This window comes from Elephantulus edwardii, unplaced genomic scaffold, assembly GCF_000299155.1.
Source record: "Elephantulus edwardii isolate Elephantulus edwardi_28Jun2011 unplaced genomic scaffold, EleEdw1.0 scaffold00151, whole genome shotgun sequence".
Taxonomy (NCBI): Eukaryota; Metazoa; Chordata; class Mammalia; order Macroscelidea; family Macroscelididae; genus Elephantulus; species Elephantulus edwardii.
The window spans coordinates 3,067,572-3,092,181 of record NW_006399901.1 but is presented as its reverse complement, the minus strand read 5'-3'; the positions used below and the strand labels follow the sequence as shown (position 1 = coordinate 3,092,181).

General features: G+C 44.8%; 1 protein-coding gene across 5 annotated transcripts in view; it reads right to left on the bottom strand.

The window, feature by feature from the left end:
- The window catches only part of DEPDC5 (DEP domain containing 5), a 170,875-nt gene that overhangs the window by 49,831 nt on the left and 96,434 nt on the right, over positions 1-24,610 (bottom strand). For 3 of the 5 annotated variants that reach the window (XM_006894814.1, XM_006894813.1, XM_006894815.1), the window contains 5 exons: positions 19,655-19,772; positions 16,751-16,918; positions 14,963-15,182; positions 13,403-13,536; positions 9,432-9,540 (listed from right to left, as the gene is read on the bottom strand). In XM_006894814.1, the coding sequence (XP_006894876.1) occupies positions 9,432-9,540; positions 13,403-13,536; positions 14,963-15,182; positions 16,751-16,918; positions 19,655-19,772 (749 nt within the window). Of the gene's footprint in view, positions 1-5,225; positions 5,292-9,431; positions 9,541-13,402; positions 13,537-14,962; positions 15,183-16,750; positions 16,919-19,654; positions 19,773-24,610 lie in introns of all 5 variants that reach the window. The other 2 variants (XM_006894811.1, XM_006894812.1) reach the window with 1 other exon arrangement.

Genomic DNA, 24,610 nt, shown 5'->3' with positions numbered 1-24,610 from the left:
CCTGCACAGATGCAGAAAGGGTCATCAGTTGCACATTCACAGCAAGGCAGACTGATGCCAGAGCCTTTACTCTGACCCTTCTCTTAAGGAGCTCACTAAATATTCTGTCTTTTCCAGTTTGGAATTACAAAGAAGAGGCAACTGGCGTAGTCAGGAGGCACTAACAAACAGATATGGAATACTGGCATAGAAGTCTACCTTAGAAAGAATCTTGATCCCAATCACCATGTATCAAGCACCATGTTAGCCATGCTGCATATATTATCATTGTACCATAAAACACCAGTAGTGGGTCGCTTCATTTCCAGACTTAGGAGGTCTTTCTAATTATGCCTCTGCCATGCCACTTGATTATACTAAAGTAGGAAATACACTCAGTGATTTCATTCCCCTGACATTTGTTGGAAAACAGGTTATTTTCTGCTGGGCAAAAGGACCCCAAAAGGAAATGCCTGTTATTTCCATGTAACAAATGGGGATGCTGAGGTTCACGGGTTAATGAATCTGTCTGAGGCATCTCAGTCACAGAGCTGGAACCAAGATGTGCAATAAGCCATCTAACACAACTACCCTCTCATCTTTCCAGACTTCCAGTTAGATAGCAAACCAAGTACAATTTAATTTTGTCTCTTGCCCCATCTGATATGAATAGCTAGAACTATTTTTCATATTAGATAAGCATGGTTCATTTTAAAAAACATTTATTTTCTTATTTGTGGCTGTTGAGAAAATACACAATAGACTACAAATTAATTCAACAATTTCTATGTATACCGTTCAGTGACTCTTAGCATGTTCTTCCTATCAGGCAACCATTCTTAGCTTCCTGTTCCAAACTGGTCCTCCCTCATTAGCACAAACTCACTGCCTCTAAGTTCCTTACCTAAGTGCAGCTGCTGGCATCAGTTTGATCCCATATATCAAGGGGCATGTTCTTTTACTAAGTAAGCTAAGCTGCCGCCTGGTTTTAAGAAGACTCGGGTTTAAGACTTAAAGATGATCTCAGGTAATAGGTGCAGGAACTTTATCCATTCCCCTTTGCTCTATAAAGTGTGGGCTCCATGGTGGTTGTTGGGTACCACAGAGTCAGAGCCAACTCCAAGCTGACCCTCCAGCAGGTTTTCAGAGGCTACCAACTGCACAGGAGGAAACCACCCATCCTCCCACAGAACAGCTGGTGGATTTGAACTATGTAACTTTGGGCTTGTAGTGCAGTTTCTTACTCCTAGGCCACCAAAACTTCCTGCTGGTTCTATAAAAATTTTAAATTCTGTTCTGTATTTTCCTTCCTTTTGATCAGAATTAGGCTATAAAGTCTCTCATCAAAACATTCCATAATGGTAGCCAGGCCTCATCCAGTTCTGGTTTCGTGGCAAAGGAGGCTGTTGGGTATGGAGGCAATTTCGCCACACATTTCATTTCCTGGCCTATTCTGAAGTCTTCTTCCTGGTAGTCCAGGTATCCTGCCTCTGATGGCCACTTGTAAGCTCTTAAGACCCCAGGTACTACAGAAGGGGCTAGGAAGAACGATCACTAAGCATACTAGGTCAACTCACTAGGATGTCCCATGAAATCATGATCTTAAACCTTCATATTCAAGAAACTAAATCCTATGAGGTGTTTGGATGCAGACGAACACAGCTTCAGCAGCTGGTTGTTATAGCTGTTGTGAATACCTGTAGCTTTTTTTAAAAAACCAAAAAACCCAAAACTTTATACACCTTTTCTACAACACTTTTGGTGAGGTTGTTGCAAGGAGAGACCAGTCCATGGAGAGGGACATCATGCTTGGGAGGGTGGAGGGACAGCACAAGAGAGGAAGTCCCTCAATGAGATGGATTGGCTCAGTGTCTGGGGTAATAGTGGTAGGTGTGTCAGAGACAATAAGGTTGGCTCAGGTTAGAGCAGGGTTTAGGGCTGTTGTACATAGGGTCACTATGAGTCACAGGTAACTTGATAGCACATAACAACAACACAGCTGTCCTGAAGTCTGATCTCTATTTGCATTCCCAATTGTGTCAACTCACATCCACATTTGTCCTTACAACAAATCCCAACCAAACCAAGTGGTGTGGAGTATTCTATTACGTGACCTTTCTAGCTCTGTTGACTCTTCTTAGGTAAAATGCTAATGTAAGTCCAAAACTTTTCACTAGTCTTTGTTTTACAGTCTCTTTCTCTCTCTCATTGCTGTGGAGTGACAAACAACTCAGAGCTGACTCTCCCACAGGCTTCCACATCTGTAAATTGCACAGAGGAGAGTGCCCATCTTTCTCCCAAGGAACCACTGGTGGGTTTGAACCACTCAAGAGAAGCGTGGCCAGCCTTTGGATTAGTAAGGCAATTCTCTACAGACTATGCCCCCAGAGCTCCCTGTTTTACAGTAAAGGACTAAGAAGGTCAACTCAAGTCTGTTTAAAGCAATGAGAGTGTGCCTCCCACACATAGAGGTCAGTGATCCCTGACTGGGACTGAAACGTCCGGACAGGACCTACCTGGGGCCACATGGCTCACTGGTTAAGAAGCAGATGTGGCTAAAGGCCAGTACAGAGAGACACAGCCTCTCCTGGTCTCCTAAGAAAATAAGACTCTGCTGTTAACTAACTCCTTTCACTCTCAAAATGAGGACAAGGTGATAGAGAAGTTTAGCCCTCACTGGACAGATGCCTCACATGCCCTTTGACCAGGCAATGTCTTGGAGGCTCGGTCTCTTCACCCAGAAACTGAGGTCACAAGACTGCCATCTGATAGTGTTAAAAAGATTATGCTTATAAAGCCCCTCTCCACCATAGCTGGAGGGTGAACCCTCAATAAGTACTGGTTTTATCCATCAAGTAAGACAACTCCTTAACCTTTGCCACTGAACCTCCCAAGTCCCATCCTTCTCTGCCTGCCCTACTCCACAAAACCTCTCTCGACCCTGTCAGATCTCTATAACTGCTTCTCTGCAGATCACTTTATTTCACACACCATGCTTGGAAAGGCAGAGTATCAATCAAGGAGAGGAAGACCCACAATGAGAAAGATTGATACAGAGACTTCAGTAATGGGCTCAAGCGTGTTGGGGATGGTAAGGATGGAGCAGAGTAGGCCAGGATTCAGATATGTCGTCTCACAGGGTCACTATCAGCCGTATGCAACTCCACGGCACCGAACAACAATAGGGGCCTCTAAAACAGGGCAGGGAGCCCAGTTTCTCTCCACCTAAACCAAAAGTCAAACTTGCTACCTTGGAGTTGATCCTGAATCACAGCAATCCTGAAGGGAAGTGCGTCTGAGGGATTCCAAGGCTGATCTGTTTGGTTTCTGTCTTTATTGAAGCAGGCTGCCACATCCTTCTCCCACAGAGCAGCCGAGCTCTTAACCATTGCAGCTCCCGGATTTCTTTCTCTTCAACTAGAACCTGTCAAGGTCGCGATCCTTATTGTGGATTACAGAACAGCTCTCAAGCTGGGGGCCCAGAGTTTAAAGCCCAGCTCTAACCTTTACTGTGTCCTTTGAGCACATGACAACATTATTTGTGCCCTGATTTCTTCATTTGTAAAAAGTGATACAAACTTTCTACTTAAATCATAGGTGGTTGTTGTTATGTGCTGTTGAGTCACCTGCAACTCACAGCAACCCTGTGTACAACAGCCCTAAACCCTGCTCTCTATCCTGTGCCAATCTTATTGTCTCTGACACGCCTACCCCCATTACCCCGGTCACTGTGTCAGTCCATCTCATCGAGGACCTTCCTCTCTTGCGCTGTCCCTCTACCCTCCCAAGCATGATGTTCCTCTCCAAGGACTGGTCCCTCCTGGCAACATGTCCAAAGACGAAGCTTCAGAATCCTTACCTCCACGGACCAGCCTGGTTTCACCCTCTCTATGACAAACCTGTTTGTTCTCTTAGCAGTCTATGGTATATTCAATACTCTTCTCCAGCACCCCAGCTCAAAGGCATCAATTCTCCTTCTATCATTCCTAGTCACTGTCTAGCTCTCTGATGCATAGGTTGTTAGGAGGATGAAATAACGTATGCCTGGTACTAGGAAGTGAACCATTTCAAAACTTAGAAGGTCCCTGAAAACCTACACCAGATGCTTCATTTGACAAGCACACACAGTATAGTTGGGCGAGGTGAGTGACCACACAAAATTTGTCAATGACCTGTTGCTGTTGTTAGCTTTCACCGTGTTGACTACAACTCATAGCGACCCTATGAACAACAGACCCTATTCCGTGCCATCCTTACCATCTCTGATAAGCCCATTGTTATAGTCAGCATGTCAATCCATTCGTGAAAGGCCTTGCTCTCTTTCGCTCATCCTCTACCTTTCCCAGTCTTTTTCAAGAGTCCTGATAACATGCCCAGAGTACGACAGACGAAATCTCACCATCCTTGCCTCTAAGAAGCACCCTGGTTATACTTCCTCCGAGACAGATTTGTTCTTTAGCAGGTCACGGAATATTAAGTACTCTTCCCCAACACAACTCAGAAGCATCATTTTTTTTCTTCTGTCATCCTTAGTCACTCCCTAACCGTTAGAGGCAAAGGAAGCAACTGAAAAAACCATGACTTGAATCAAGTGCACCTTAAAATGATAATCTTGCTCTTTAGCAATTTGGAGACATCTTTGACTTAGCACATGCCCATTAATACTCGTTAGCTTGGGTGGATCACCTTGCCAGACACTGAGATGGCTTTGCTGGAGGGAAATTTTAAAAAAAGTTGGTTCTTTATATAAGCATATTTTATGTCCTTTATACTATATGGACGTCAGACTCTGGTGGCCTAGTGGCAAGAAGCTGCACTGCAATACCGAAGGCATGTGGTTTGAGGCCACCAGCTGTTCCACAGGAGAAGGATGGGCAATCTCCTCCCATGTGATTAACTGCTTCTGAAAACCTCCTGGAGGGTCTGGTACGGGTTGATTCTGACGCTATAGTCCACAACAACAACAACAACAACTGTATGGACAGAAACCCTTAAAGCAGAGGTTGTTACCACACTCAGTGGCAATGGTGTGATGCAGTGGGGCAGAGAGAAGCATGTGCATCAATGCCAGCGTGACTGCTGTTGTACATGAACCTTTTCCAGTCCCTTTGCTGCTGTAAACACCAAGCAGACCTCTGATCTCACCTTCAAGCTCAGTGTCAACCAGCCCAATTCCACCCATAGAGCTTGCCTTGCCGGTGACAGGCATGTGCATGCGCGGGCTGGGTGCCCAGGGTCAGACTAACCTGTGGGTAGAAGTTGGACGATGCCGTGCGTGGACTGCGGACAAACTCCACAAAGAAGGCCCCATCCTGAAGTCGGAGGAGGAGGAGGAGGAAGCGGCAACAGCAGCAGGTGCAAGGCAGCGAAGGAACCAAAGGTGTACCGGCAGTGAGCCATCAGGGAGCGAGGACAGGGGAAAACGACACAGAACAAAACAAGACAAGGAAGAAGAGAAACCAGGGCAGATGAGAGGAACAGGAAAAATAAAAAATCTATCAGCCAGCCAATACCCCAGGGCAAAGCGGCAGCAGGAAGGCACACCTTCTTGGGGAGAGACCCCACCAGTGTGGGAGAGGCACCTGGCCTAGAAGGTGTATCCACGCCCCCACAGGTCTCCTCAGAGCCCGACATGGATGCTGATGCTCTCCCACAGAGCTCTAAAACGCCTTCAGACCTATGCCGAGAAAGCGGAAGGCCATGGAGCGTGGAGATGGCAGAGAGAGGCTTCGAGGGGAGTCCCAGCCCCCAAGATGACTGCGGGGCAAAAAGCTCAGAGGCCTGAGGTCTCCACTCCTGTCTGGCGTAATGCGGCAGCCAGATAGGAGGAAAGCATTCAATGTAGGAAAATGCTCTGAATTTTCTGAATTGACAAGGGGAGATGTGGGCAACAGAAGCTTTGTCAATGGATCAGGAAATCCGTAATGTCACATGCATGGGCACTATCAGGAGCTTTGCAATGCCTGCTTGCTCCTCTTACTCTGCTCGGGGTAAGGCCCAAGTCACTACAGCTGTGGGAAAAATTGGCACCAGAACAGCTTTCCAAAGACAACTTCTGAAATAAGACGACTTCTTTTACATAGCTCTTTTGTAGCTGATTCCCACAAACTAACCTCCCTGAGCTCTTACTAGGGAGCTCTGGTGGCCTTAATGAGGAGGAGCTGCACTGTCAACTTAAAGGTAGACGGTTCGAGCCCACCAGCTACCCCGAGGGAAGAAGATGGGCAATCTCCTCCCATGTGATTCAAAGCCTCTGAAAAACCTGCTGGAGTGTCAGCTATGAGTCAGCTGTGTCTCAATGGCAGGAAATGAGTGAGTGAGCTACTTTCAAATGAAACGAGTGAGTTACTTTCAGAGAGGAAATGAGGTGCTGGCTCTGGCCTCCAGTGACTGACAGAGAACTAATCAGTCATTGCACTGAAGGGACATGGCGGCTGTGAGAACAGTACTTTGTCGTTGAGCACTGTTGAGTTGACTGAGTTAATTCCAATTCACAGCCTCTCTAGAGAACAGACTAGAATCGCCCCGTGAGATTTTCTAGGCTGTCAATCGTTTTAGGAGCAGACTGCCAGGCACCAGCTGTTCCGCAGGAGAGGGATGGGCAATCTCCTCCTGTGCGGGTAACCACCACTGAAAAGCCGCTGGATGGTCAGCTACGAGCCGGTTCCGACTTGATGATACACAACAACAACAGAGTGGCTCAGGGGATTACAACCACTCTGGCCCTTCCATTAGTAGTCAAGTGCTTAGCCACTGTGCCACCAGGGCTCCCCACAGCAGGAGTATGATGCATAAAGGCAATGCCAGGAGCCCCGACGAGCCCTCAGAGATTTGCACAGCTACACTGACAACGTGCAAGAGCCGGAATCCCGGGGTCAGACCAGCCTCTCCTGACCCGGGTAGCAAGGGACCGAGTAGAAGGCCAGTGTTAACCCCTGTCCTTCACGCAGAAGGGAGGAGCTCTGGTGGCTGAGAGGTAAGGAGCTGCACTGCAAAGTCAAAGACACATGGTTCAAATCCACCATCTGCTCCTGGGGAGAAAGATGGAAATCAAGTTCCATGTGATTTACTGTCCCAGGAAACCTCCTGGAGGGTCAACCAATGAGTCACTTCCTACTTGACGGCACACAACAACAGGCAGACAGATGGGCCCTTTGATGATTCCATCACATCCAGTGGCTGTCAGATTTTCCAACGAGCCTTGGTGGTTCTGGGAAGGCTTCCGGAAGTGAGGAGGGGGACAAACAGGAAGAGAAAGCCTCGTTCTGTGGCCCCCAATCTCCTCAGTAAGCTCTTCTCTCATCCCTTTTAGATTCACAGTGTGTTGTGGCTTCGTGGACACAAATTTGGAATGCAATGATGAGCAGAGGCAATTTCAGGAGTTAGAGGGTATGGCCCAGTGAGGGCAAGTCATTTCTGCAAAAGCTATCTAATCTACGGCTTCATTTCATTATGTGGGCTCCCAGAGGGTTGGGCCGGTTTTCTTAACTCTCGCCCACTAAAGCTAGCATAAAGAAAGTGCCTGATAAGATCTGAAGGCATGAATGGAGGTTTATTCCTAAGCCCGCCAGCCTGTGCCCGTGGGGGTCGCTTCATTAACTGAGACTCTGGGTGCTGGATCGTCACTGATTTCCCTGCTTCTTAAAGTCAAGAAATGCCCTCTGTTCTTTCAAAATCTTTTCACAGTTTCTGCTTCATCATCAACTGAGCTTCAGAAATGGGACTTAATAACTCGCTGGGTCCCTGCTTTCCTATAATTTGCCCCTTAACTCTAACAGCAGAATAAATGAGCTCTTTGGGGTCTGTTACAGCATCCTTGCTGCTGTGCTCTCTATGCCACTGTGAGCTCCGGAAGTGGACTATGGGAATGTGACCCCAAGAAATGCAAAGTCAGGCACCCCTGGCAGACCCCAAATGATCTGACCAGAGATGTCACTAAAAATTTCTGGGCTTGCCTGCCCGGGTTCTCCACTTCAGCTTCCTCAGGACATCCCATGGCAACTGGGAAGTCAAGATCGAGCACCGCTGATGCTATATCTGTGTAGAGTGTAGTTTTCAACTGGAGAGAGCTACAGTCTGGCATGTGGTCTCTGGGACTGCCTCAGATTTGTTGTTAACAGGGCTGCTATGAGTCGTACTCCACTTGGAAGCACCTAACAGTTACAACCACCACCACCTTAATTCTGTGACAATTTGTTTCTCCACTTTTCACTCCTGCTCCTGGCAGTTTCTAATCCCTGAAAACCCACAGGTGACAGTGAGCAGGGATAAAAGCTAATGGACAAGGCACAAGGTATTACACATCACACTGTGTTATCTGTGTCCCTTTCCTGCCAAAAAAACCCCAGTGCCCGTTCACAGAAGCTGCTGGTCTGAAGTCGACATGCACGAACACAGGAGAAAAGAATTCTCCCTTGAGTGACTGCATTATACACAGACCACTTCTGGGAGTGGTCCTAAAGCCACTGCCTTGAGCAAGGGTCCACATCATTGCCAGTAGACCAGCTCAGGCCAGCCCCCTGCTTTGTCATGGCCTGTAAGACAAGAATGGTTAGCCGTTTGAAATGATTATTCACCCAATGCAATAGCATTGATTTGCTTCTTTTCCCACAAAATTTAAAAATCTTGACTCTGATCTTTTTAAGTAACAATAAATCACTGGTCTATAGTTTCTATCAAATGCCTGTAGCCGTGGTTGATAAGTTATCTTCAGCTGTCATCTCTCCATCCTAAGAGTCTAATTGAAATAATCTACCCTGAAGAAACAATATGAGATATGGTCAAATAATCAGGTACAAGTAACATTTGCTGCCTTATTTAGATCATCATAGTATGTTAAAGTATATATAGAATTCAAGTTCAAGAAACAATTACCAAAAATTATGGAGAAATCAGAAACTCAATCTACAATTTTAAAAAGTAAGTTGTGATGAGGCCAGATCTGGATGACGAACTATTACGTGGTGTTAGGGCCACCACGTAGAATGCAATTCATGGCGGCCTGTGAACAACACAAGTGACCCTTGAGCGTTGCCTCACAGCTGTGTCCTGCTCAAGCCCATGGCTGCAGGCACTGTGTCAGTCCACCCCGTTGAAGGTCTCCCTCTCTTTCGCCAACCCTCTACCTTTACTGGCACGACATCTTCTTCCGAGGAGTGGCCCCCTCCTAACTGTATGACCAAAATACGTGAGACGGAGTTCCGCCATCCTTGCCTCTCAATAGCCATTTTTTAATATATGCTTTGGAGAAAAACATTTAATAACAGGCAAATGCCATTTTATAAAAGCAAACTCAATTCACATCTAGGAGGATCTATCATGTGACCACAATTTTGAATAGTAAAATACATCTGTCAAAGCTCCTTTATCTTTCAGTGACAATGAAGTGAGAGAGAGTACAATCAGCTCACCTACCACATCGCACAGCAGTCTCCCAGGAGGGGGCCTCTTACCTTTCGGGGGCTGTCCACATACGTGGGGGTCATGGCAACACTGCAGCTTTCTGCAGGCTGGGCAGAGCTCTTTGTACCGTGTCCCGCTGACTGCTGGTCTCCGAGGCACCTGAGGAGGAAACACCATAGCTGTAGGCTGCTCAGAGCTCCCTGGGGAAGGATCACGGTAGCCAAGATGAAGATACCCAGTTGTGTCCTTTAGAACACAAACTTCTGCCACGTTTCCTCACTCTGGTCCTTCTTGACAGCTTTCACTGCACTTACCGTCCTTGACAACCACAAGTCCTTCATCTCACTGCCATCCAGATGGAATCAATCCACAGCTGACACACCAGCAGGTTTTCTGAGGCTCTAAATCTTCCCAGAAGAGACTGCCCATCATCCTCCAAAGGAGCCCCTGGTGGATTCGAACCACCAAAAAAAGTACCACCTTTGAGTCAGTAGCACAACTCCTAAGAGAACTCCCTAAGTAAGCCCGTCATGGGACACGAGAGAAACAGCCCAATTTGAAAAGCATCCTGGTGCCTACACATGATTTTGCAAAGGAAAAGGGTATGGATTTTAGTGACTTTTCCCATGAACACCAAGCTCTTAATGCTCAGGAAGACTTTGCTCCAGTTTCTTACCAAATAAACCAGCAAAAGCAGAGTCTGAAAGTTAAGGTTAGGTTAACATGAAGCACAAAATTAAATAGGGGGAAATGTGAGAACACTGACGTGTTTATATGTTACTCTTTCAAACAAACATTTAGACCTCATAAAAGCAATCTCATCACACAGATATTATCCCACAACACAAGGAAACTGGCTTAACAAAAAGAAGCAGAAGACATAGAGAAGTACACAAGATATCCAGTCCCAACGGCAAACACTATTATATATACAATCTGCAATATTAATAAATATATAGACAGTCAGGCAAGGTATACAAGCACAGATGAAAAACGCGGGCAGTTCCAATCCACCAGCTGCTCTAAAGGGAGAAAGATGAGCAACCTCTCATGTGAGCATTCAATCATCTCTGAAAACCTGCTGGAGGGTCAGTGAGGAGACAGTTCCAGTTGTATAGCAATGACGGAGCTGTTTTGGTTTTTTCTTTAAGATTACACTAAGCCGTCTCCTTTTGAAATTTTAGATTGTCCACTGTTTGAAACTTTCCATTACAAAAAAATAAGGAAGTTTAAACCTTCCGAGGATTCTACGAGGAAGTGTCACGGTAGCCTGGCGTCTCACCTCCTCTCACCTTCCACACCTCACACATTTGCTCCCTCAGTGATGCTGTCTGGAAGCCTTATGTATGTGGACCCCTGTTGCACATGCCCCACACCCTCACAGCAGACAGACGTGGTCCAGTCTCCCCTGACACCCTGGCTTCACCGCCTCCATCACTCACTAAACACACACCCCAATAGCCCCTGCCCTCAGAGCACACCATCAACTCAGGGAAGATAAGAGAGTAAGTAATCAAGGCCCCAGAATATTGCTAAGTGCTCTGGAAAGCAGAAAGAAAAAATAACGCAGGCAGGAGAATGAGTGGCTCGGGGACGCTTCCCGGAGCAAGTTATGTCTGTCCCCGGTAATGGCATCCCTCTTCGCGAGTCTCACCTTCCCCCTGCTGGCCCTTCCTTGCTTTTCAGGTATAAATGCCACTTCTTGGGAGAAGCTGCCTGCCCTTTCCAGCAACATACGGTCCCATAACGGACCTGGATACATTACTGTTTACACAGAAGCCACACAATCAGATGCCCAGAAAAGCTGAGAGCAAGATTGAAGGTGCAAGGTAAGAAGTGGTGGGCTCTGGTGACCAGAGAGCATGTGTCATTTCTGAAGGGTCAGCCCCCGTGTCTTCTTCATATGGCTATGTCACATGGGCCCAGTATTACCAGGCTGCAAATAATTACAACTAATATATTTACAGCTGGACTGTATACACTATATACAATCATGCATTATGCTACAACATACACTGTCTATTGTTTTATATATCATCTATAGAGCTCTGGTGCCTTAGTGGGTAAGGAGCTGTGCTGTCAATCCAAAGGCAGGTTGTTCAAATCCAGTAGAGGGAGAAAGACAGGCAACCTCCTCCCGTGTGATTTACAGCCTCAGAAACCTCACTGGAGGGTGAGCTATGGGTTGACTTGAGAGCTTATGCACACGCGTGCAATCACGCTGGACTGCATTATAATGCATGACGTACATTATATTTTTCCCGTCAAAATGGATATTCTCCAGATTTTCTCCGCCTCCCCTGCTGATTTGTTTTTATTTGCCCATAGAACTGGAGCCCATCCAGGGCCAGACAATATAGGGACAGACCTCGTCTGTGGCCTACGAGGGCTTCGCTAGGCTGAGGAAAGGGTCTAGCGAGGTTATCACACACATGTTCTCTGCTGCCCTGTGTGTTGAGTCCTCCTTTCTGTGAACACCACCAATGCTTTCGCCTGGGCCCCAAAGACTTCCGAACTCTAGGGCTACTTTGGTTGGAACAGATTAGCTTTGGAGGAGTCCTGCAAGCATGGCGGTAACATAACTCTGCTATCAATCAGGTTTTCAGTGATTTGAGCTCAACAGCTGCTCAGTGGACAAGGGTGTCAGGGGCCATAAAGATTTACAGCGCTGGGAACCTTCTGGGGCAGCTCTGACATTGTCCCAGAACGTCACTGTGCATGAGGCTGACTCAGTGATAACAGGTTTGATTTGAGGTACCAATTCTTTCCCTGGGGCAAGGAAAAGTAATACTGCTAAAGATAACATGAAAACTCCCAGGCCACATCAAGAGGGCTCCAGTCCAGGTGAGCTCACGAGGCTGCTGCTTCCTTTTAGAAGAAGCCTCAAAGATAACACTGCAGATGTGGGAATGAGGAAAAGGGTTTGCCAGCCTCAGGTGTTAGCCACTTATCTCTGAGCATCAGAACTTCAAAAATGCCAAACTTCTGCAGACCCAGAGGCATGAACTGATCCACCTTATCTCTTGGGAGCTAAGAGCTAAATAAAGTCAGGGTATGGGCCCTACCCCATACATATCCAGATTCAGAGATGCCTTGTGCTCAGATAAAGCCAGGTGAGGCTGGGGTGTACCAGATTTAGGGCATGTCCATTATCTTTCTGGGGCCACCCACAGTCTGAGGGCTGAGAGCTGACTGAAGCTCACAGGCTGCCAGCAGATGGTTCAATACCACCTAGAGCCTAACTAGTCCACTTCCTATCCTTTGTCTCAGCCTTGGGTTACGGTCTTCTCAACCCTCACAAAGAACAGGGAAGGCTCCCTACCGAGAACCAGGCTGAGGGGTCCATGCCCAGCTCTCCTTATATCAAGTCTGGCTTGGGATCAGAAGCCCCTGCCTGAAGAAGGGCTTAACCTTATGCTCTGGAGATGCTGACAGAGGTACAAGGGCTGATCAAGGGTGGTGAGGAGTCCTGGAGTTCTGGGACAGGCCCTGTCACATTTGGTCCTAGAGGTCTCCAGCTAAAATCCAGACTTTTTCAAACTTAAGAGTTTTTCACTGAAAAAAATTTAACACCTTGTGTTCATGTTGTTAACTGCTGTCAAGCCAGACCGACTCAAAGTTGACCCTATCAGTTTTCAGAGGCAGTAAATCGCCCGAGAGGAGAATGTCCATTTTTCTCCTGTGGAACAGCTGGTAGATTCAAACTGACTGCCTTTGAGTTGGCAGTGGAACTCTCTACCCACTAGGCCACCAGAGCTCTTTTAACACCTTGGAGGCTTAACAAAATGCATTTATAGGTCAAATTGAGCCCAGAGCCAGGGTGTTTAGAAATTCTGTTCTATCCTATACAGGGTATTTGACACTTACCAGGCACTAACCTAGTTTTCTTTTCATGCATGAAAAAATCATTACAAGTTCCTTGGAGACAGATGTCGTATTTCACCCTTCCTGTGACAGGGAGGCACAGAAGTCCCTTGGGGCGAGTGGAATGGAAACATGGCCCTCTCCACCAGACACTTACTTTTGACTGGCTTCCATTTCCAACAGGGCAGACAGAGCTGAGGTTCCCTTCTTCCCAACCGGAGGGCCAGCAGACTCAAGGGAGTGTGTGGAAATGGGACCGGTTATCTGCAGGCCTTTCATGGTGGCCCCTTTCTAAAGCAAAGAGAGGAGACAAGGCCATTAGCCAGGGTAGGCTGTTCCAGGGATAACACTCCACCCCATATGCTTCTGCATCAGTTTCACGTCAGATCCTGGAAATCCAACTAACAAAACGGAGGAGTCCAAACGCTTGGGGCTTGGTCAATGACAGAAAGCATTTTTTTCAGTTGAATTAAAGACTCTCATTGTTTGCTGGAATAAAAATAAAGTAAAGCCCCTGACACTTGGCATTAGTTTACACACATAATCTCATTGTACCTTCAGGACAACTACAGGAAGGAAATAATGTTACCCCTATTTCATGGAAGAAGACACTGAGGGTGAGAGAAGTAAGATCTCAAATTCCACTGATACTGAAATCCAAACATTAGTTGTTGCTGTTGTTATTAAGTGCCATGGAGTCACCTGCGACCCATAGTGACTCTATGTACAGCAGCTCTGAACCCTGCTCTGTCCTGAGCCAGTCTCACTGACCCCAACCCCCCATTACCCCAGTTACTGTGTCAATCTGTCTCATCCTGGGTCTTCCTCTCCTGTGCTGTCCCTCTACCCTTCTGAGCATGATGTCCTTCTCCAAGGAGCAATCCCTTCTGACCACGTGCCCCAAGTATGTGAGACAGAGCTTCACAACACTAGTTAACTAAATTCAAAACCAAGGTTCCTTCCACCATCCAGGAGACTTAAAAGCTATGAAAAAAAACCCCATAATCTACTATCACTGGATGAAGCTCTGGTGGCCGAATGGTAAGAAGCAGCACACAGTTCAAATGTACTAGCTGCTCCTCTGAAGAAACATGAACATTCTCCTCCTGTGCAGTTTACAGCCTCTGACAAACCACTGGAGAGTCAGCTAGGAGTCCGTTCCAATTCAATGGCACTTAACAACAGATAATTGAGTCTATTCACATTTATGCGACCTAGAGGATAGGGCAGAGTTGCCCGATAGTGTTTCCAAGGCCATACTGCCTATGGAAGCAACTGCCACCTTGTTGTCCCTCAGACTGTCCGGTGGTTTCAAACCACTGGACTTTCAGTTAGCAGCCAAGTGCTTTAACTATTGTGCCAGGACTCAAAGTCTAAGATGATACATTATTGCCATTACTTTTCCTGAATGAGTCTGTACACAGTGATTGAGCATCACACCACACAAGTGGCCATGCTGATGCCAAGTCTCATCTGAGGGGTCTGTGCAGGACTTGGACCCTCAGGCAGAGCAGGTGCTCAGCACCACACAACAGCACCCAGTTCCTGTCTGCAACCATCTCACCTTCCTTCCTCCTGACTTAGAGAATGTATTGCTTGGATTTCAGATAAGTGCTCGAACGTAAAGTAAACTGGTCAAAAGGAGGCCCCAGAAGTAGGAGGAAGAGGTCCTGCTTCCAGACCAGGCTCAGTTCCCAGGAAGCTCAGAGCCCCTCACCCTCATCATGCGGTCTGAGCGATGCCGCCTGCGGATCCGGTTCAAGCCCTCTACGAATCGGATAAAACCATCGAGAAGCTGCCACTCCTCCTCGTCTGCCCGGGGCCTGTCCCCATAAATGTCACAATGGGCTTCTCCTTCCGTGATCCGCTTGGTGGCAGTGACACACGCTGGCAGCAGCAGGAAGCGGGTCCTCCAGAACTTCAGAGACTCAATTAAGCTACAGAGGGTCAAGGGGAGGAAAAAGGTGGAGAAGTGAGGAAATAAGTTCATAAAAGTTTCTGTGGTGAAGATCTCATCCCCATAGGTGCCACTGACAGGCCTATGACTGATAATGACCCTGTGAACATAACTTACCCTGTATCATCACCATCCCCGCAATCTCCACCACGCTCAAACCTACGGATAATAAATCCTGAAGGGTCTGCCTCTCTTTCTCTCTCTACCTTTCCTAGCATCATGTCTTTTCCACAGACTGGCCCCTCCTAACATCATCCCCATAGTATATGAGACAAAGTTTCACCATTCTTGCCTCTGTATCTCAAGGTTCTTCTAAAACCTAAGCTCTGAAGGCAGGCAACCAAGTTTGCTTTTATTTATATCGCACAGACAGATACTTCTCTGCACCTGGGCCTACAAGCTTATGGGGTTTTTCTCATCATTATCCTCAGTCATATACAAAAACTGAAAACAAGACATCACAGAAATCCTAGCCAAGTCAGGAAAATGTCAAGAATTTGATCTACATGGATACTTTGACCAAAGATCTCATCACTGAGGGGCCAAGAGATCTCACTAATAACAGATGTGCTTTTTTTCAAGTTCTCCCTTCCCACCCCCTACCCCCACCCCAACTTCTCCTAGACTGGACCTATAATAGGCAGTGTCATGATGGATGGAGAGGAGACTGAAACTGTCAACAGCTTCATCTTGCTTGAATCCACAATTAACACCCTTGGCATCAGCGGTCAGGAAATAAAGAGATGAATTGCACTAAGAAAATCTGCAGTTAAGGATCGCTCTAAATTATTGGGGAGTAATGACGTCAGTTTGAGGACTAAGGTGCATTTGATTTAGGCCATGGTATTTTTTTTTATTTTATTTTATTATTTTCCTGTGCGTGTACCGTCAAATCAGATCTGACTGGTACAGGAGGAGATTGCCCCTCCTTCCCCGGCAGAGCATCTGGTGGATTCGAACCGTGCACCTCTGGGATTGTAGTTGCAGCTTCTTGCCACTAGGCCACCAGAGCTCCCCTAGGCCATGGTCTTTCTGATTCCTTGCTATGCATCTGAGAGCTGGGTAATGAATAAGGATGACAGAAAAAGAATTGACACCTTTGAGCTGTGGGGTTGGAGAAGAGCACTGAACATCCTATGGATGACCAACAGAACAAACAGATATGTCTTGGAGAGGGTGCAGCCAGAGTGCTCTTTGGAGGCAAGAACGATGAGGCTTTGCCTCATATATTTTGGGCATGTTGATAGGAGGGACTATTTCCTGGAGAAAGAAATGATGCTGGGAAGGGTGGAGGGTCAGCAGAGGAGAGGAAGACCCTCAACCAGGTGGACTGACACGGTGATTGCTGCAATGGGCTCTTGTGTGTCAGAAAGTGTGCGGATGGTGCAGGATAGAGCAAGGTTCAGATCTTTTGTTCATAGGGTCGCTATGAGTCGTACTTGACTCAACGACGCCTAATAACAACAACAGAAAGAACATTACTTTGTAATTAGAAAACAGGACAAACAATACACACACACACAAAGGGAAAACCAAAGTTGCTCTGACCTGAAGTCCTCAGAGCCAGCCGAACAAATATATTGATCCAAGTAATTCCACTTGTACTCCTCCAGCCGTTCATGAGAGAACTCTACCCAGCACGAGACGAATTCTGAATCCGAGTGCGACGGGCAGAGGCTGTACGTATAGTGGATCTGGGCAGATTCATAAGGATACCTGAAAAACAGAGGGTGTGCTCCTAAGGCTCCAGAGAATCCAGTCCACTTCTCTACCTTTGCTGTTGGACACCGCCATCTTTAGTGACCACTGCAACTTCAGTCACTAACTGATCTCCGGAGACTGATAACGGGTATTTCTCAGAACTTCTCCAATTTCATTGTCCTTGTCTTGGATTCCTTATTTCCAGTTGGCTTGTTAAAAATTATAGAATGTGGCACCATGATTGGTGGAAGAATCATTAATAACCTGCGTTATGCAGATGACACAACCCTGCTTGCTGAAACTGAGGAGGACCTGAAGCGCTTGCTACAGAAGGTCAAGGACTGCAGCCTTCAATACGGATTAAAGCTCAACATCAAGAAAACAAAGATTCTCACCACTGGGCCAAATGGCAGCATCAGTGTGGATGGTGAAGAGACTGAGAGAGTTAACAGTTTTAGTTTGTTTGGTCCCCCAGTCAACACTCGTGGTGCCAAAGGCCAGGAAATCAAGAGATGAACTGCATTGGGAAAGTCAGCTGTGAGAGACCTCTCCAGAGTACTGAAGAGCAATAATGTCAGGCTGGAGACTAAGGTGCACCTGATCCGGCCTATAGTCTTTGCAAATGTGTGCTATGCATCAGAGAGCTGGACAGTGACTAGAGATGACAGAAAGAGAACTGGTGCGTTTGAGCTGTGGTGCTGGAGAAGAGTGTTGAATATACCATGGACTGCTAGGGGAACAAACGGGTTTGTCCTGGAGAGGGTGAAGCCGGAGTGCTCCTTGGAGTCAAGGATAATGAAGCTTCATCTGACACGCTTTGGGCATATTGCAAAGAGGGACCAGTCCCTGGAGAGGAACATCATGTTTGGGAGAGTGGAGGGACAGCTCAGGAGAGGAAGACCCTCAATGAGATGGATCGATTCAGTGACTTGGATAGTGGGAGTAGATGTGTTGGAGACAATGAGGTTGGCACAGGATAGAGCAGGATTTAGGGTTCTTGCACAAAGGGTCACTATGAGTCACAAGTGATTCGACAGAACATAACAAGAAGATAATATTAATTAAAGTATAAGTTCATGTTTACTGTAGCATTATTCACAGGGGCAAGGAGACAAAAATAAGTAAAGTAACCATCTGTGGATAACTGGATAAAGAAACTATGGTGCGAATGGAGTGCTATGTAACACCACAAAAGAACTTACGAAACATCACCTAACAGATGTATCCAGAGGGCATTAGGCAAGCAAAATAAAAGTCAGTCACCAAAGGACTCTAATGGCACAAGATCACAATTGTAAAAATCTAAAGCTAAACATTCTTCTAGGTCGTACAGCCCTGGTCTGTCACTTGCTGTACAGAGGTAACTTGTGGTTGCTGTGAAGCTGAACACTGTGACACTGATGTGTCAAATGCGAGAATGGCTACCCATGGTGGACAGTGTTTGGTGGAGCTCCCCAATTAAAACAAGCTTGGAAGCAGGAATGGCATTGACTTCCGAAACAGCTTCCCTCCAGAAACTCTATAAACCTGCAGAAAGGAAGAAAGTTATACAAGTGTGCAAGTCTTTCGTTCATGGGGTTGCTATGGGTCACCTACAACTCAACAGCACTTAACAACAACCACCACCACCAAAGGTTTACACATAGAATGACAGAGGGATAGGCAGGGAAAAAGAGGGGAGTAAACATTAATAAATAGATAAGCTGGGCAAATGGAAAGGTTATATATATATATAAAATAAGGAGGTAAGTAGACATAGTAATTAATAAATTATAATTAATGTTCTAAAACAAAATGCTAATGAATTAAAGCCCACCATAATTTGTAAACTTTCACTCAAATTGAAAATTTAATTTTTTTAAAAATTTTTATTGTATTATTTTTACGTGTACCATCAAATCAGATCTGACTGGTACAGGAGGAGGTTGTCCCCTCCTTCTCCAGCAGCGCATCTGGTGGATTTGAACCACGTACTTCTGGGATTGCAGTGCAGCATCTTGCCACTAGGCCGCCAGAGCTCCCTTTGAAAATTTTACTTTGAAAAAGAGGGATATCAGGGAATCACTGGGGTAGTAGATGGAGATGGGTGGAGCTGGGTGTGAAGGAATGGAAAAGGCTCAACGGGGACATGAAAAGACAGAGGCTATATAACAGGCATCAATCAATAATGACATAAAATATAATGCATATGGGTGATGTTACAAAACATCATGTATATGAATGAAGCACAATGTATATGAACGATTGTATCAAACACCAAGTATACTTTGTGTACAAAACACAATGTATATGAATGGTTTTATGTATGCGAACCAATAAAAATGTCTTTATATGTGCCATTCAGAATGAAAATTTAACTTTTTTGTAAACTTTTGTTAAAAATCACAATGAAAATAAAAAATTTGTATTAAATATTTAAAAAGTCCCTTTCAGAGGTAGATAAGCTATAGCCCTAAAATAATACCTTTTTAAAAAGGCAAAACAAAACAAGGACTATAAAAGAAAAGTGGTCTCTCAACTCTTTTGAATTAAGTATCTGAAGTACGTGTTATGTGGAGAGCAGAAAGGCATGTGGCTCGAATCCATCAGTCACTCCATGGAACAAAGATGGTCCATCTTGATCTCCTGGGTGATTCACAGTCCCTGAAAACCCACTGTACGGTCGGTAATGAATGACTTCTGACTTGGTAGTACACAAAACAACAACAACAATGCAGAGGAGTGGAAAGCCTTAAATACCCAAGGACTTACTTGGGAAGGTATCGAGTCACTGTGATGATTTTATCCTTCAGGGTCACTTTGTGGAAAGTTCTGCCCATACTTAGCCAGTACTGGTCTTCCTCCTCAGGGCGGTTTCGGGACACCAGGCCTATGGAAGGGGGAAAAAATTAGCTTCTTCCATCTGGTTGAGGGTCATTCCTATAATAGGGAGTTGCTTCTCCCATACAGATTCAGCAAAAGAGATACAAAAGAAAGAGTGCTTTTTAAAAGTTATTCTTCTTCTTTAGTTACAGTAGAAAGATGAGGAGATTATGACTGTCTGCTGGAAAGTTATAACTAGATGATTATGTAAAAATAATAATGAGCTATATTTGGAATACATATTGTGTGTGTTCCATTGTCCAAAGAATCTTTATACACCTTTATCACTTAATTGTATCCTTTCTTCATTAATCCTATTTATTTTATCTTATTGCCTATTGTCCAAACATTTGCCAATTCAAGTTGTACTCTCCTTAGAGGGAAGGAGTTCCAGAAAAGAAAGTTATTATTGCTTCTTAAAAAAAAAAATTCAAAGTCCTGGCAAGCTCTGGTGGCCTAGTGGCAAGAAGCTGCACTGCAATCCCAGAAGTGCACAGTTTGAATCCACTAGATGCTCTGCTGGAGGAGGGACCATCTCCTCCTATACCAGTCAGATCTGATTTGACGGTACACACACACACACACAAAATAAATTAAAAAATTTAAAGTCCTGAACTTGGCAGATTTTTCTGTTACTGAACCAACCAGCAACAGATTAGAACCTGGGGATTCTGACAACATCTAGACAAAAGACTGAAAGAGGATGCCCTGGGAAGGAAAGTTCTAGAGTGAACATTAGTTGGGCAAGAGATGAGCGTAGGGATACAATGGAAATCCACTCCGTCCAAAAATAAAACAGCTTTGCCAAGCATGAAGGCACTCAAATCAGGGGAGAGCCAGTCTTGCTTTCCAGCATTGTTCCCACTAAAGCTCATGTGTGAAGCAGCTGGATTCTGAAAGATGGTTTCTCTTGTCTTGGTGAAGGTCGGCTGTGGACTGTTTGGTTGTGGCTTTTTTTTCCCCATTCACAATCAGGTCTGAACTGATTGGCTTTACCAGATTTAGCTAACAATGAGCTGTGGGCTAGAAGCCTCTTGGTTTAGAGTCAACCAGGACCTGCTGGGCAGGCCTTACATTTAAAAAGTGGTTGGGGCCTCGGGCCTGGAGCTAATTGTGTTTGAGATTAATATACATTGTCCCAGCAGGGCTCTCTGATGTCCTTTAGTGGTCTGTGATTTCTCGGTGCTCACTGCTGTTTCTCATGTGCCTCATATTATGAGTGGACCAGAGGCCACGCTCCTGACTGTCTCAAAGGATTTCCAAGGCCACAGATCTTTACAGAAGCGGGCAGACTCATTTTTCTCCTGCAGAAGATGGTGGGTTTGACCTATCTGGGATTTGTAGGGTAAATGCTTTAACCACGGTGCCACCAGGGCTGCTACCCTCTGCAGCCACCTGTAAATTAAATAACCATTTAACCCAAACAGTGAATACTGCCACCCTTGAGTCCTGTGTTACATACATACGCATATGAATGACCAAAGATGTCAGCTGTACTTTTAAACAGATGAGACGAAGGAGGGGCAAGGAGATTAAATAAATGGAAATAAAACAACTAGAATAGAAATATTGAGGATGTTGACACAACTGTAAATTTCACCAAGTGCCCTGAATTTTTAGGTCTAGAAACTGTAGAATGGGAAGGTTTTGCTGGGTCTATTTTTTGCTAAAAAGAAAATTTTAAAATCTCACGTTTCATTTACAGTTACCATCAAATATCCCTTTCCTCCACAAAGGCATTCCTGACTTCTGGACTAAATTGTGATTGCTCCTTCTACCAGCAGTCTACATTCTACCTTGTGGTAGTGCCCATGTGTGGGCCTTAAAAACTCCAAAGTTCTAGTAGGCCAGGGACCTACTACAGCCTCACATTTTCAGTAGCACCCAGAGAAGTATCAGGTTCACAATAGATACTTTAAAAACAATAAGCTGGATTAAACAAAGGAAGAATCAAGACAAGTAAAAAAGTTTTTAAGGGAATCAAAACAGTGCCTTGAAAAACAACCAGAACAAGACAGCATTCCCTTGGCCTAGACCTGAACCAGTTGTCTCGTTCAGTTCTAAGAGGGCCTCCAAACCACAGACCACTAAAGGCCATCAAAGGTGCACTTAGCTGATAACCAAAAGGTAAGAAGTTCAAACTCATCAGCAGTAATCTTTTTGCCATCATATAGGTCTAGTAACCAACCCAGATCATGAGCTTCAAAAATTCTGTGGAGTGAATAAACATATTTATGCACCCATCCTGCTGTATGCTAAACAATGTGGTTGCCATTGTGGAGGACAAAAAGATAAATCTGAAACATTCCTAGCATTCAAATAGGTGACTGTTCAATTTTGATCAGTGACTCATTGTTGTTGTCAGGCACCATCCAGTCAACCAGGACTCAGAGCGACCCTATGAACAACGGCTCACATCCCTGCCCTATATTGTGTCATCCTCTCCACACTCGAGCCCAACATTACAGTCACTGCATCAATCCATCTCTCGGAGGGTCCTCCTCTCCTTCACTGACCCTCCACCTTTCCATACATGATGTCCTTTTCCAAGAACTGGCCCTTTCATTCCATGTTCTAATTATTAATAGATGTTTACAGCTGTTTCTTTTCATTTTGACTGTTCCAACTTCTAGTGCTATATCCAACAGATTTCCTGATTTTGAAGGCCCGTTATTCAGAAGTGGATGGACAGTCCTGCTTCCTAATCTGTCTTAAATCTCTGTCGTAAAGCTCTGCTGAAATCTTGTCTACCACGGGTGACCCTACTTATATCTGAAATCCAATGGCATAGTTTCCCGGCATTACAGCAACCTGTGAGTCATCTCATACAGCAACTGACAGACAAGTGCTGCACTAGATTATCATGCAGGCCTACAATACTCCTTATCAAAAGAAGGAAAAACACAGAACAGAATTTCAAAATCTCATGGAATCCAGACATTCTGAATTCAATGAAGGCAGATAGCACCCTGAAATTATAACCCTAAAACAATCATTAAATCTTAACTCTTAAACCAAACCTGTAATTTATCCAAACAACAATTTAGCATAATGACCAAAGAATACTGCCTTGAGCATTATGATCATTTAAGGAATTATTATCTGGGCTCAAACTGCCAACAGCAACTTGAAAAGGAAGATGAGAAGTTTAAGGGGGCAGTGAATGTTCTGTGATGTAATAACTTGGCAAAACATTCTAGAACATTGTAAAACTTAAAGAATGCAACCAGTGTCACTGGATTTAAATGCAGAAATTGTTGAACTGAGACATATGTTTTGCTGTATATATTTTCATTTAAAAAAATTACTGCTCAGGAGAGTCTAGAATATGAACAGAAAGCAAAATATCCTAAGAGGCTTTCAAAGAAAGCCCTGAGAATGATGGAAACCTTGTATATGACACAGGCAGAACTGGATGACTGCTGAACTCCCTTCTAAAAAGCCTCCATTTCTCTGATCCTCTGTTTGGAGGTATTGTTCAGAGTCAAGCCTGATTTGAGGTTTTGAGGTTTTGAGCTGGGTGTTTTGGAGTGGTAGCCTCATCAGCAAACATGAGGAAGATGAGACAAACTACAGGGTGAGCTAGGAAGTTAACTTCTCGGCTTCTGGTTCCCAGCAACCAGAACTTACCCTTCTCTGCTTAACTTATTTTAGAAGATTACTCTGAAGCCTGGCTTCAATTCAATGTGAGGTACCAATTCCTTGTCGATTACTAGCCTCTGTCATTCATAGACAATCCATTTCCACCTCAAGTCACTAAGTCCCAGTGACAAACAGGAGAAAATGGACCAAAATCAACAACAACAAAAGAGCAAGCATGATCGTCAGATTTAGAACAAGCTATCAATTGGGTAAGAAGACCCTCAACCAGGTGGATTGACAAGGGGACTGCTGCAACGGGCTCCAGTGTGTCAGGAAGTGTGAGGATGGCGCAGCACAGAACAGGGTTCAGATCTTTTGTTCATAGGGTCGCTATGAGTCGTACTTGACTTGACAGCACCTAACAACAACAACGTAAGTTGGGTAAAGAAGAAAAAAATTCAGTAAGTGTTTCTAGTAAATAAGTTTAAAATATCCACAAACAAGTTTCATTTGTAAATCTGTCCTTTATTTGTACATAAATTGGAATACTTAGATAGGGCCTGTGTCTAACGTTTATTAATCAAATGGTCTGTCTTAGTATATAGTGCATCTTAGTATGCATAAAAAAACATTGAAGAAAAAACTCCAGATACACTAAAACATTTTTAACATAATGTTGTTGTTGTTGTGTACCACACTCATAGCTGACTCTCTAGTGGGTTTTCTATTTTAATGTAATTATATTTGCTATTATAAACCATTGTATAGGAATGTATCTCAAATATTTCTTCATTTTTCCTGGTAGGGATTGAATTTCTTTTTTAGTGAAGACTTTATAAATCATACTGGTTTTTCATGTGATCATTCAGACATTTTGTTTTACAATGCTAATTACCACTGATTTATGTAATTCATTAATTACAATGTCTGGCCAAGCCCTTCTTGCTATTTTCCTTCATTTTTTTTCTCCCCCTCCCTGCTCATCCCTGTTAAACTTCCAAAATGAATTCTATCTTGTACCTCAAATTTGCAGTCTAAACAGGCTCTATAGGAGTTGGTTCATAATATCACCATGCCACTTACAAACATAAGTCAGGCATTCGTAATCTGGGGTTCACCTGTACTAAGTCCTTTGGTAGCTAGGTACCAGCTCAGTTGCCTAGGCACTGTGTATGCTACAGGTCAGAGAGTGTTAAAGAGAAATTGAAAGGTTATTGTAAAAAGCTTAAAGTAAACTTAAGGTGGAGGAAATTATTATTAAAA